The following is a 13,537-nucleotide window of genomic DNA, read 5'->3' on the forward strand; positions in this document are numbered from 1 at the left end:
TCTCGCTCTGCCGCCCAGGCTGGAGTGCAGTGGTGCAATCTCGGCTCACTGCAAAGTCTGCCTCCCGGGTTCACAACATTCTCCTGCCTCAGCCTCCCAGGTAGCTGGGACTACAGGCGCCCGCCACCACGCCCGGCTAATTTTTTGTATTTTTAGTAGAGACAGGGTTTCACCGTGTTAGTCAGGATGGTCTCGATCTCCTGACCTCGTGATCCGCCCGCTTCGGCCTCCCAAAGTGCTGGGATTACAGGCGTGAGCTGCCGCGCCCGGCCCCGCAGGGCGGCCTGGTTCTTGTCCCACGGAGCCCTAACTCTTGCCGCTGCAGTTCATCTCCTGTGAGCCCCTTCCTTCCCTCCTCCAGTCCCAAGAGGCCCCCAGTGCCTGAACCATGCTTGCTGGTGAAGATCCACCCGGGGTTTGGAGATCATCCACCAGTCCTTCGCTTGTGATTATCATTCCAGCCCCCCACTGCTGTGGCCGCTGCAGGGAGCACACCTCCCACAATCCACTCCAGGTACTCTAGTGTCTGAACCAAAGGATTAGGACCACGCTTTCATTTGTTTAACAAAGATGAGCATGGAGGGGAGTTTCATCAGCAGAACAGGAGTCTTTCTATAGTCCCTCTGCTATCAGAGGACTAGAACACTGACATTCATCAACTTAGAGAGATAATACCGTCTTTCCACTAGTACAACAATATACACAAAAACACTCTGGGAACTGTGATGAGAAAATCTAAGGGGAAAAAGGAATATTCTTTTAAGTTCCTTCTCCCATAACACTGTTATCTGCCTCAGCCCCCAGCCCAAAAAGGGATAATGAAAGGGATAATTCAGTTCCAAGTTTTAAGTAACCCTGGAGAAATTTTTGAAAATTTATTGGGAGTAAAATCATCAGAAGAAAACAATACATACCATTAAGCCCCCTCTTAACATTGCCTTCTAGAATACAGAAGAACCAGACAGTGGAGGCAGGCCCTGGGGTTGGAGGCCCTTGCAGTGGTAGAGTATATGGCTTTGTGGCCTCTCAATGCTACTCTGAGGCAGTGCCGAGGAGGGCCCGCTCCAGCCTCACGCACAGACCTAATGGCCCAGGTCCCTTTGTCTCCCTTCTCAAAGTACCACACAGTGGTGGGCTCTTGGTGAAAGGGGCTTGATGGTGAATTTGGGATACTCTGATGATGATAATAACCACCAAACAGTAATAAGAATAATAAGATTGAAATACTATTGAGTTCTCCCTGGGCTAAGTGCTCACTTCATCACATTCTCTTTCTCCCGGCTCCATTCTCATCCTTTTCACTGTTGTGCTTCATTCCTTTCTCCACGTAACCCCAGAGCTCCCCCTTCCCCTTTCCATGCTTAGGCCCAGTCAGCCACAGGCCCTGAGGGCCTGTATGCAACATTGCGATGCTGATACTGAGCAGCTGGGATTACTCTTTCTGAGAATCTGATAATAATGTTGTTTGGTGGAGTCACAAAATTGCTACAAACCTATTATACATCCAAAGAGTTATCACCATGGACCAACCAACAGAGCACCCAGCCCACACCACCTCCCAGGAACTCCCCTGGCTGCGACATGGAACACTCACCTGAGGCACTGTTGCTTCCAGCTCCTCTGCTTCAGCTTGGGCACTCTCTGCACCCTCAGTGGTTTCCGTTCCAATTTTGGCCTCCTCTAAACTTACTCCTTCCCCAGCAGGGAGAGTGGCCTTCTCTGCTTCTGCTTCCTCTCCTGGGGCCCCCTCAGCTGCTGACACCAAGGTTCCAACAGCTGCATCAGCATCAGCTCCAGGTATGATCTGCAGGGCAGAATCCAACAGGCCACGTCTGCATCTCCATGGGCCTCCGCCAGGAGTCAAACTCAAGCCTATTTCTAATCTCCCCTCTGTGGAGGCTATTTGGATTTGGAACATTCTTGGCACTCCCAGGATTTAGGTACAGCAGAGTCTGCCATGTATTCATCAACACTCTGACTTCTCTTCTGCTGAGCTCCCAACAATTCTACACTCCTTAGCTTTCCTTGCTGTCAGGTGTGGCAAATGGGATTTGAATGGAAGTGACATATACTATTCCAAAAACACGGCTTTTAAGGTGTGGTTGGTCCTCTCCACAAGCTATTTCCATTTTTATTGGCTAGAAGCAACAAATGAGGCCTTAAGGGAATAAAAGAAATATAATTGAATCTCGAGACCTTAAACTCACCATGCCAAAGGAAAGCTAAGCTTGGAAACAGGGTCACACGCAAACAACCTTCCTTTCATTCTCAAACACAGAGCTGTAATTTCACAGGCTTCCTTCATCTTATGTAACATGCAGAACTACAGAACGTGAGATGAAGGCATGAGTGACCGTGTCCCCACTCCCCCTTTTCATATGTGAAATGTAGATTCACTGAGCACTAATCAGAGCCTCACAAGATTGTGACACTTGCCTCATTGCCTACCCACCCTCCTTTTAAAAAATTTATTCCCTTCTTGCTTGCTATTTCCCCTTTAAATACTGAAGTTCTCAAAACTCTCTTCAGAAAAAGCACTGGTTACAGATCCTCCTTTGACTTGTGTCTCTTTTTCCGGGTGCATCCTTAACCTTGGCTAAATAAGCCTCTCCATGACTGAGACCTGCCTTGCTCACTTTTTGATTTACATGGAACATCTAGGTCAGAGGATGGAAGTGGCCTGGGTCAGAGAGAAAAGCCATATCAGAAAAGCATCCTCATCACACAAAGTCAAAATTTCGAAAACTTGCATTTTAGTATAAACTTTCAAATCTCTGTGAGGAAGGTTCCAGAAGCCAAATCACTTTCACAGGGAAAAAAAAAAACATAAGGAAGCTTTCTCAATGAACTCTCAGGAATGAAGGGGAAATAAGTTTTGTAATCAAATATGCATGGTAATGTTCCAAATAGCTGCAGAGCCTGTTACAGGCAAAATGCCAAAATCATAGTTTAGGTCCAGTAAGGAGAAGTGAAATAGAAAAAAGTCAGAATTTTCTTTCTAAGGTAGACACACAGTCAGAATAAGAGTTTTAAGTAGTATTTAAAATTTGAGATAATGAAATAAAGGAAGTGCAATCAGAAGTTTTAGTTTTGAACAAATGGGTTGGAGTCCAACCCTTTAAACAGGATTCTGACAACATCAGCTTGACAAACTTGATTTGAGAAGTTCACGTGAGAAAGACTACAAAAGAAGAATCTCAGGTTGATCTTATATAATATATCCAGGACACATATTTCAAAAATGGCTCTTACTATCTGATGTGATTAGGATTAACTATTTTTTTCCTTGTTGAATACATTCTACCCAGTTCAACATCTTAAGTTAGGAAGGCCCTAATGTTGCAAATATTAACTTTCAAACTCAGAAAACAGAAAAGGATAATGAAGAGTACCTCTGAGTGGGCATCAGAAATTGGAGATGAAGAACATGAACCATATGCCTACACTTTTAACAAAGAAGTTCTAAAAACGTTTCTGCTGGCTCAAAGCTATAGGTAATAGTTTAAATAAAAATGCCTGTTACAGAACATATACAGTATATTTTTCTACAAGATAATATTTTATTTGGGAATGAAAATGAAATGTTAACAGCTATACTACTCATTATGTGTCCAAGTATTCCTCATATTCTTAGAAATTTACTTCCCTCTCTTATGAGAATCTCCTATTACGAGGATGTGGCTCTCCACACAGGGTGTGCAATGATTTAAAATACAATCCCTAGCCATGACATACTTCCTTCTTCCTGTCCTGTCATGAAAGTACATGTGACATGGTTTGGCTCTGTGTCCCCACCCAAATCTCATCTTGTAGCTCCCATAATTCCCATGTGTTGTGGGAGGGACTCAGTTGGAGATGATTGAATCATGGGGGTGGGTCTTTCCCATGCTCTTCTCGTGACAGTGAATGGGTCTCACCAGTTTTGATGGTTTTAAAAATGAGAGTTTCCCTGCACAAGCTCTGTTTTTGCCTGCTACCATCCATGTAAGATGTGACTTGCTCCTCCTTGCCATGATTGTGAGGCCTTCCCAGTTATGTGGAACTGTAAGTTCAATAAACCTCTTTTGCAAATTGCTCAGTCTCAGGTATGGCTTTATCAGCAGCATGAAAATGGACTAATACATTATGGGTTCACAAAAGTACTGCTTTCTCATGAATTGTAACAGATACTTATTTAAAGTGAATTATAAATGCTGATTGTTATTGAAGTGGGGTAACAAGTACATGAGGGTTTATATTTTGGCAAATGGATGAAAATTCCTATAATAAAAAGTTTATTTTGAAATCAAATAGAATTTCATCTCTGTTTTAAATAAGCACCGACCTTTTTATGGATGCTATTGTTACTGTTGTCAACAGAATAGTAATCAGAACACAAATTAGTAGGGTATTTTAATCCCAAGAAGAACAATGAGCAATTGCTCATAGCTTTATTGTTGGAGACATTAACAGGGTTTCTCTAGGACACTAAGCACCTAACAAAGTTTCTTCCATGTTGAAAACTATCCTGAAAGAAAATGTGCATGCAATAAACTTATGAGCTCAAATGCAGAAAACAAGTTGTGTCATGATTATAAGCGTATTCTCTCCATCTGTCTGGAAAATCACACCTATGAATATCCCACTAGTTTCGACAGCTTGGAAGCAGATGGACTCTATCTACATGCAGACGGTATGGACAAACAGAGCAGCAGACACCACCGCTACACACACATGCAGCAGAGGCACTGCTACAGATGAAAAAGCAGACAGGATGTTATTTCACGGGCTACTCTCCCAGTGGTTATGCATAAATCCTTTTATAAATATATGTTCCAACTACACATTGTTACTAATTGGCTGTTAGTCTCAGTTGAATTGATACTACATCTCTGGGAGAGAATATACTTCTGTGACCTATAGATGGTGTTGCCACAGGTAATTTTTTAAACTTGTTCCATACAACCACGTTTATTATTAACCTGTAACTTACCTCTAGATATCTATCAATTTGGTTGTATAAGATTTTACCATCACTAAATATACATGTTATCACCTTTCCTTTGCTAGATAATTTAAGCAGGCAACAAAACTAGACTCCTATCTTTTGCCATATACAAAAAGTAAATAAAAATGGGTTAAAGACTTAAATCTAAGTCTTCAAACTATGAAACTACCAAAAGGAAACATTGGGAAAACTCTCTAGGACACTGGACTGGGCAAAGATTTCTTGAATAATACTCCAAAAGCACAGGCATGCAAAGCAAAAATGGACAAATGGGATTATGTCACGTTAAAAAGCTTCTGCACCGCCAAGGGAACAATCAACAAAAATGACCTGCAGAATGGAAGAAAATATTTGCAAACTACCCATCTGACAAGGGATTAATAACCAGAATACATAAGGAGCTCAAACGACTCTATGGGAAAAAAAATCTAATAATACAATCAAAAAATGGGCAAAAGATCTGAATAGACATTTCACAAAAGAAGACATAAATAGCAAACAAGTATGTGAAAAGGTGCTCAATCTCATTGATCATCAGAGAAATGCAAATCAAAACTACAATGAGATGTCACTCACCCCAGTTAAAATGGCTTTTATCCAAAATACAGGCAATAACAAATGCTGGCGAGGAAGTATAGAAAAAAGAAACCTCATATACTGCTGGTGGAAATGGAAATTAGTGCAAATATTACGGTGAACAGTTTGGAGGTTCCTCAAAAACAAAACAAAGGACAAAAACTAAAAGTAGAGATGCCATATGATCCAGCAATCCCACTGCTAGGTATATACCCCCAAAAAAGGAAATCAATATATCAAGGAGGTATCTGCACTCCCATGTTTGTTGCAGCACTATTCACAAGAGCCAAGATTTGGAAGCGACCTAAGGGTCCATCAACAGATGAATGGATAAAGAAAATGTGGTACCTATACACAATGGAGCACTATTCAGCCATAGAAAAGAATGAGATCTTGTCGTTTGCAACAACATGGATTGAACTGGAGGTCACTGTGTTAAGGGAAAAAACCCAGGTGCAGAAAGACAAACTTTGAATGTTCTTACTTATTTGTAGGTGCTAAAAATTAAAACAATTGAATTCATGGAGATAGAGAGTAGAAGGATGCTAACCAGAGGCTAGGAAGGGTAGTGAGGAAGTAGGGGAGATGTTTAATGGGCACAAAAATAGTTAGAAAGAATAAATAAGACCTAGTATTTCATAACACAAACAGGGTGACTACAGTCAACAATAACTTATTGTACATTTTAAAATAACTAAAAGAATATTACTGGATTATAATGCAAATAAAAGGATAAATGGTTGAGGAGGTGATAGATATCTACCCTGATGTAATTACTACACGTTGTATATCTGTATCAAAACACCTTATGTACCTCATAAATATATACACCCCCTATGTACCCACAAAAGTTAAAAGTAAACATAAAATAAAATAATAAAAAAAACAGGTATTAGCCGCTGTGACACCAACCACCAGCAGGTGGCGGCCAAAGGCTCTAACTGACTGCTCTGGGGATCCTGACCTTGCAGGAGCAAATACCTCAGCCTCAGTACCTCAGCAATTTAGCTGATTTTTGTCACATAAAAAAGAACTGCAGAATGCAGAAAACTGACTTTAAGAATGATAAATAAATATCAGGAAAATACTGAAATTCACAATTCTGGCAAAGGTAAGGTGCTATGGAATTGGCACTTTAGACTAAATGGGAAGCCAAACAATTTGAATGATCTGCTTGGAAAACAAACAATTAACACTCCTACACCCTACTCCGAGTCCATTAGTAATGAATTCCCACTTCTCCAGCTGCTGTTCACTTAACACGTTGATTTTACAGAGCTTAAAAATGTTACATAAACAGAGAAGGATCATCCACTATCTGCGTATCCTCATAGCTTTCTGTTTCTGACACTGGTCTGATGATCAGGGGAGCCTCAACCCTCCCTTTATGTCTGGAATCTGGTCCAGATTTTTTGCTCTTACCAAAATATTTCCAATGCTCTATTTACTGATCGCAAGAATAGAACAACATAAAACTACAATGGAAAATCGGAACCCATTTGTTCAGATTAGGTGTTAGCTGTAGACAAAATAAAGAAAAGAGTGAAAAGGTTTTCATCGATGAAAGTTATACCTCTTATTATTATTGTTGTTGTTATGCATTTCAATTTGTTAGCTATTTGTAGAGCTATAAAAGAAAAAACATTTTCTATGCTCTGCTTGCTACAGTACATGTTATATCTGCTAGGAAAAACCACAATGATAAATGACTGCTATTTGCTTTTTAAAAAATGTTACCCAGGAAGACCAGAGGACTGAACCTGCTGAAAGTATTTCAAGCCTTTCATACCCAGTGCTATCAAATGCTTCTCTTCACTCTAAATGTTCAGAAAAACACACTTATCCTATCTTCTGCCCAAACTATACTATTTATTGGTCAAATGTATTTATGGGGGAAACAGCTATTGCAAAGAGAGACTAAAAATAGTCTCCTTGACCTTGGGCACATATTTACTTTATCTATGAGGTCTATGAGGTGCAGAAACTAAGAGTATTGCTAACCCTCCTATCTATCACACAGAAATCACAGCGACCAGCACAGAACCTTCTGGAGAGAGTAGGTGGTGGGTCTCTGCACTATACATACCTCATTGCTTTCTCTTTTTCTTTTTCTTTTTTGAAATGAAATCTCACTCTTGTTGCCCAGGCTGGAGTGCAATGGCACGATCTTGGCTCACTGCAACCTCTGCCTCCTGGATTCAAGAGATTCTCCTGCCTCAGTCTCCCGAGTTGCTGGGATTACAGGCACCTGCCACCACATCCAGCTAATTTTTTTGTATTTTGAGTGGAGACGGGGTTTCACCATGTTGGCCAGGCTGGTCTCGAACTCCTGGCCTCAGGCGATCCACCTGCCTCGGCCTCCCAAAGTGCTGGGATTACAGGCATGAGCCATCGCGCCTGGCCCCTCATTGCTTTCTAATCTTCTGCCTCAATCATCTCCTTGGTGGAAAGCCATATAATTATGGTATTCATGCCAGGGTCCTCTAAACACCAGTTTAAACTTGCTTTAGCAAAATTGTCTAGAAATGTAATGACATGAACAAAATACAACAATAGCCTAGGTTATCAATCATGTAAAATAGCCAAACACAACCGGGTGACAGAAACTAGCCAGTCCTGCTATGAGATGGTGCCGTAAAAGCAGGCCAACAAGGACCAAGACCCCCAAACATGTCAGAGTAGTGATAGGCTCAAGAGAACTTGTCGTCTCTGAGGTTTATGTCATGTATTCGTACATTCATTCACTCGTTTATTTATTTGCTTGTTTTCTTGGTAATATCAGCTCTGAACAATGCCTGAAAATAGTTTGTCAATCACGCAACTGGTCTGGATGAGACAATTGAAGAAGCTACTTTGATTCTCCTTCTGCCCATGAAATTTCATACTTATTTATCAAGTAGGTTATTGTAAGTGATCATAGGCATTTTTCTAATAAAGCAATTAAAATATTTTTTCTAACAAATTTTAAAATAATAAAAGATAATTTATGGTAACATTTTGATATATTTAGTTGTATTCATTTTTCTAATCATACAAGGTTTATTTTGCAAAACATGAGCCATGTTTCTTAGAAAAGTTATAGTAATGGATATATAATAATTTATTGCTTATTCTATTTAACAAGTTATTTAACAGTTCTATCAGAATTAAACACTAGTTGGTTTCATTTTTAAATGTTACTCTAACATTGTGAGAAAGATCTTTGGTTTGTAACCCAACAATTATTTAGGTTACACATTTCAATAATTTAAATACTAAATACTGCTCTCTTTATTTATTTATGATATTTCCATTAAACATGTTTTTGGGGTTTCTGCTCAACATTATAAGAAATTTTTTAAAAAAAAATTTCAAAAACACAGAATACAATGAACTTCCAAGTGCTCACCGCCTAGGATCTTCAACAGACATGTCACCACATTTGCTTTATCACATGTCTTCCCACCTATCTGCCTTGATTTGAGCCATCTTTTAGTCAACTGCAATATATCCTCACAAAATGCTTTTTAGGAATTCTATGGAAAGTCTCTAGCACCTTATGTAATTGGTAATGTCTTTCTGCTGCTTTCCTACATGGCCAATTATTGACTTGGGGTAGAATTACTATGTTGTGTTTCTTTGTGCTCAAAATCTGTATGTTATTCCAATAGCTTCTGACCTTTAGTATTGATATGGATAAGTCAGAGAACAACCTAATTATTGTTCACTTGTAGTGCTTTCTTATTTCCAATCTAGATGCTTGCAGGACTTTTTTCTTTAAACTCTGAACTCAATATTTAAAATAATACATTTCAATGTAGTCTCTCTCCATTAAGTTTGCTTTTTTGGGTGATTTCTTATGATCCACATGCATTAATTTCATCAACTAGGAAAATTTCAGCTCGAGCATGTTTTCTTCTACTATACTAGACACTTCTGCTTCTGTAACATTCTTATAGTCTCTCCTTCAGGATGAACTTCTACCCATGAGCTGTATCTTCACTCCTTGGCCCCTAAATCCATCACCTTTACTTGTGCTTCTCTTTATGTGTTGGGAGAACTCCTCCAGCTTGTCCTCATATCACTAAATCGATTCTCTATAGTATTGCTTCTCATCTTTACCACGTCTCATGCAAATTTTAATTCTAATATTACATTTCCTCCCCTTAAAATCTTTTCTCATGTTATTGAGTTCCATTTTCATCTGCCTTTCAAAGTGACTTTCTTTTCTTCTCAATATGGTTGCCTTATCATCTCACCTTTCATCTTTTGTTTCACCTATTGAGGTCATCTTGAGTATTACTGACAACAAAAAGGAAGGCAATTTTCAAATTTTGTCTTTGTATGTCAGGTAATTTTTGTTATTGTTGCATATTCTCTAAAGAAACTTTTAACTCTGGCATGCAATCATTTTTTCTTTTGTATTGCTCTATAGGTGTTTGCTAATCTTAAAACGTATTTATTTGCTTAGTTTTCTCAAATCAGGAGAAATCTCTATAGGCTTGATGTTTACAGTAGATGTGGAAACATTTTCTTTGTTCCATTTTACTCATTATCTGGGGGCTCTTAGATATCCTTTCAGAACAGGAGCTGGAGAGGGATTTATCAAGTCTTTACATGGAATCATCTGTTACATAAATCCCCCAAATATATGTGTCAAAGGATATACTTGTGTGAGAGTAGCAGCAGGCCCCAAATGGCCTGGATGCTTCAGAAAGGAATCCCATACTCATGGCAGGGTAAATGCAAGTTGTCTCTGATTGAGGGTGGAGATGGATGACACTCTCAGATATTTTCCCTTGCCTGGCTCAGGTATTATGCTTCAAGGATCCATTTATACTTTGTTTTATAAAAAATTCTCTTGGGTTTAGCTAACATTTCTAGAATACACTTTTGAAATGCTGACTTTCGATTTTTTCGAAATGCTGGGTTTTTTTGTTTAAGAGTAAAATCATTAAAATGAAAACAAAAAAAAAATCCTGGTAATAGTGAATCTGATTTTTTGAGTGATTTTTAAGTGTTTTCAGCTTTCTCGTGAATCTTCATTTACACATCCCAATGATAAATTTTGTTTTTTAAAAAAATGCTCCAAGAGTTTTCCCCCCCCCGCAAGATGGCTGACTGGAGACGTCAGATGCCAGTTCTCTTCAGAAAGGGGATCAAAGTTACAGATGAGTGGCCATGATCTGAATGGAAAGCTGAGAGAAGAGAGCCAGGACCTGTTGGAGTTCCCATGGAAATAAGCTGGGGTGTGGAAAAGGAAAGCGACAAAAGTCTGGCAGAGACTGACCCTTAAGGAACTTAGAATTCGGCAGAAAGGATAGGTGGGGGTGCTTCTCTACTTCCCTCTCTTCTGTGACAGACTGCTGACCACTAAATTGTCAGAGAGCGCCTCTGCCCTTGTGGCCTTGGGCAATGCTGTTGGTAGCAACCTGAGAACTTCCTGAGGACAAAGCAGCGGTGGTCAGCTCCTCCAGGTGTACTCGCACTCCCCTCAGGCCTGCACTGAAACGGCAGGTGCCATACCAGCTGTGCACACAGTATAGGTCACTGCCTGCCTGAGGAACCTCGGCCTTTGTGCAGCTGTATCACCAGACCCCCTACAAACATACCTCAGAACCCACTCTGATTTGGCATTGATAGGGGACTGATACGGAGGACGCTGGGACGTTGTGGGTCCTCCAGAGAGCTAGCTCTTGGCACAAGCCACCCTGAGAGAAGGGGGAATACGGCCTGTCAAAGTGCCCCTTGGAACAAAAGAAATGCAGGCATGGTGCTGATTTCTGCAAGGGGCAGGACCAGTGGCTGGGAAAGATCATGGAAAAGGGGCCATTTTCCACCTCCCCCACCCACTGTTGTGGATGCAGAGCAGACTTTCTCTGCTGGGGGCTGGTGCAAGTGCACTCAGAGAAAGCCTTTTCAGTTCATTTCCAGATGGCCGCATCCCCAGTGAAAGTGAGCCTATGCCATTCAGGTTTGCACAAAGGGCAGAGCCCATCTTCCCCTCCCTAAACAGAGTGGGCAGCATGGTGGCAACAGAGGACAGACAAGTCACAGAGCTATCTGCTCTGGATTGGGGGAAGAAGCTCTGCCCCAAGGCCATTTTGCTGATAGCCACCAGACAGGTCCTTTCACAGACCTCAGTCACACTGCAGACTGGAGTCAAAGGACAGCATCTATTGAACTGAAGGTCACGAGTGCCTGCAACAGTAAAGTGGATCACATTCCTGCCTATCTAGGATGAGAAGCTGGTGCAGCCCCCTAATGCTTATCCCCAAGAGCTCAGCACATCCCAATAAAAACTCCTCCTGTCACCCTTGTTAGGGAGGTGCCTCCATTCATCATCCAGCTACCCAAGGGTAAGCCAGCTCTCATCCTTAAATGCCACCTAGAGTGGACTGGAGACTGGACTACAAGAGTCCAGGACTGGAGACTGAAGACCAGCTGCAGAAGGGCATAGTGCTAATGTATGACATAAACTTCTTGAAACCTCCACACTCCCAGCCCCACAGAAGACAGTGTATCAGCTCATATACCCAATATATTGCTACAACAAGCAGCATTTGAGAAAGCCACCACACAACAGATATCCATAACCAAGGAACCCATGTAGAGCCTTGGCCTCCTGAATGCACCTAGAAACAAAGCCAAACAATCATATACAACAAACCCCACAGCCATATCCTCAAGGGAAAAAAGAATAAAAATTTAAATGTCCCATCCAACGGATGACTAATTTAAACATAAGAAGTGACAGCTTCTTCACATGAGAAAGAATCAGCAGAACTCTGGCAATACAAAAAGACAAAGTGTTTTGACACTTCCAAAAGAGTGCAGTATGTTCCCTTAAACGTATTTGAGGGAATGATTCAGAAAAAGTTTTCCTGATCTTGATAGAGGAGTATTTATCCAGATACAAAAAATTCAGAGAACACCTGGGGGGTACTATATGAGAGTAACATCAACAAGAAATATAATCAACAGAGTATCCAAGATCAACACTAAAGAAAAAATATTAAAGGGAGCTAGAGAGAAGTGTCAAATTTACCTACAAAGGAACCAACAGACTAACAGTTGACTTCTCAGCAGAAACCTTATAAGCCAGAAGAGATTTGGGGCCTACTTTTAGCCTTCTTAAAGAAAAAAAATGCCAGCCAAGAATTTTATATCTTGTCAAACTAAGCTTCATAAACGAAGGAGAAATAAAGTCTTTCCCAGACAAACAAATGCTAAAGGAATTCGTCACCACTAGACTGGTCATACAAGAAATGCTGAAAGGAGTTCTAAACATGGAAGGGGAAGGATGATACCACCATAAAAGTACACATAAGTACAAAGTTCACATAAAGCAGTTACACAACTGAGATTATAATGCAACTAGCTGATAACAAACACTATGATAGGAACAAAATCTCACATGTCAATATTAAACTTGAGCATAAATAGCCTTAATGTTCCACTTATAGATTGGAAAATTGGATTAAAAAAAACAAAACCCAAACCCAGCCACCTGCTGCCTACAAGACACCCATCTAACATGTAATGACACCCACAGGCTCCAAGTAAAGGGGCTGGAAATGACGTATTATGTAACTGGAAACAAAAAGAGCAGGAGTTGCTACCCTTATATGAGATAAAACAGACTTTAAGCCAATAACATTAAAAAGAAAGACAAAGACAGCATTATGTCATAACAAGAGTTCAATTCAACAAGAAGATTTAGCTATTTTATATATATATATATATATATATATATTTATATATATATATATCCAACACCAGAGCACCAAGATTTATAAAACAAATGCTACTAGACCTGAGAAAAGAGATAGTCATCACTACAATAATAATGGAGGACTTCAATACCCCATTGAGAGCACCAGACTGATCACCAAGGGAGAAAACTAAAGAAGAAACTCTGGACATAAATGTACTTTAGACCAAATGGACTTAATAGACATCTATAGAACATTCCACCTAGCAACTGCAGAATGT

General features: G+C 40.3%; 1 protein-coding gene across 2 annotated transcripts in view; it reads right to left on the minus strand.

Moving 5' to 3' along the window:
- The window catches only part of AMPH (amphiphysin), a 252,548-nt gene that overhangs the window by 9,068 nt on the left and 229,943 nt on the right, over window positions 1-13,537 (minus strand). For both annotated transcript variants that reach the window (XM_023226433.1, XM_023226431.1), the window contains one exon: window positions 1,595-1,804. In XM_023226433.1, the coding sequence (XP_023082201.1) occupies window positions 1,595-1,804 (210 nt within the window). The remainder of the gene's footprint in view (window positions 1-1,594; window positions 1,805-13,537) is intronic.

Source organism: Piliocolobus tephrosceles, chromosome 8 (genome assembly GCF_002776525.5).
Source record: "Piliocolobus tephrosceles isolate RC106 chromosome 8, ASM277652v3, whole genome shotgun sequence".
Classification (NCBI taxonomy): Eukaryota; Metazoa; Chordata; class Mammalia; order Primates; family Cercopithecidae; genus Piliocolobus; species Piliocolobus tephrosceles.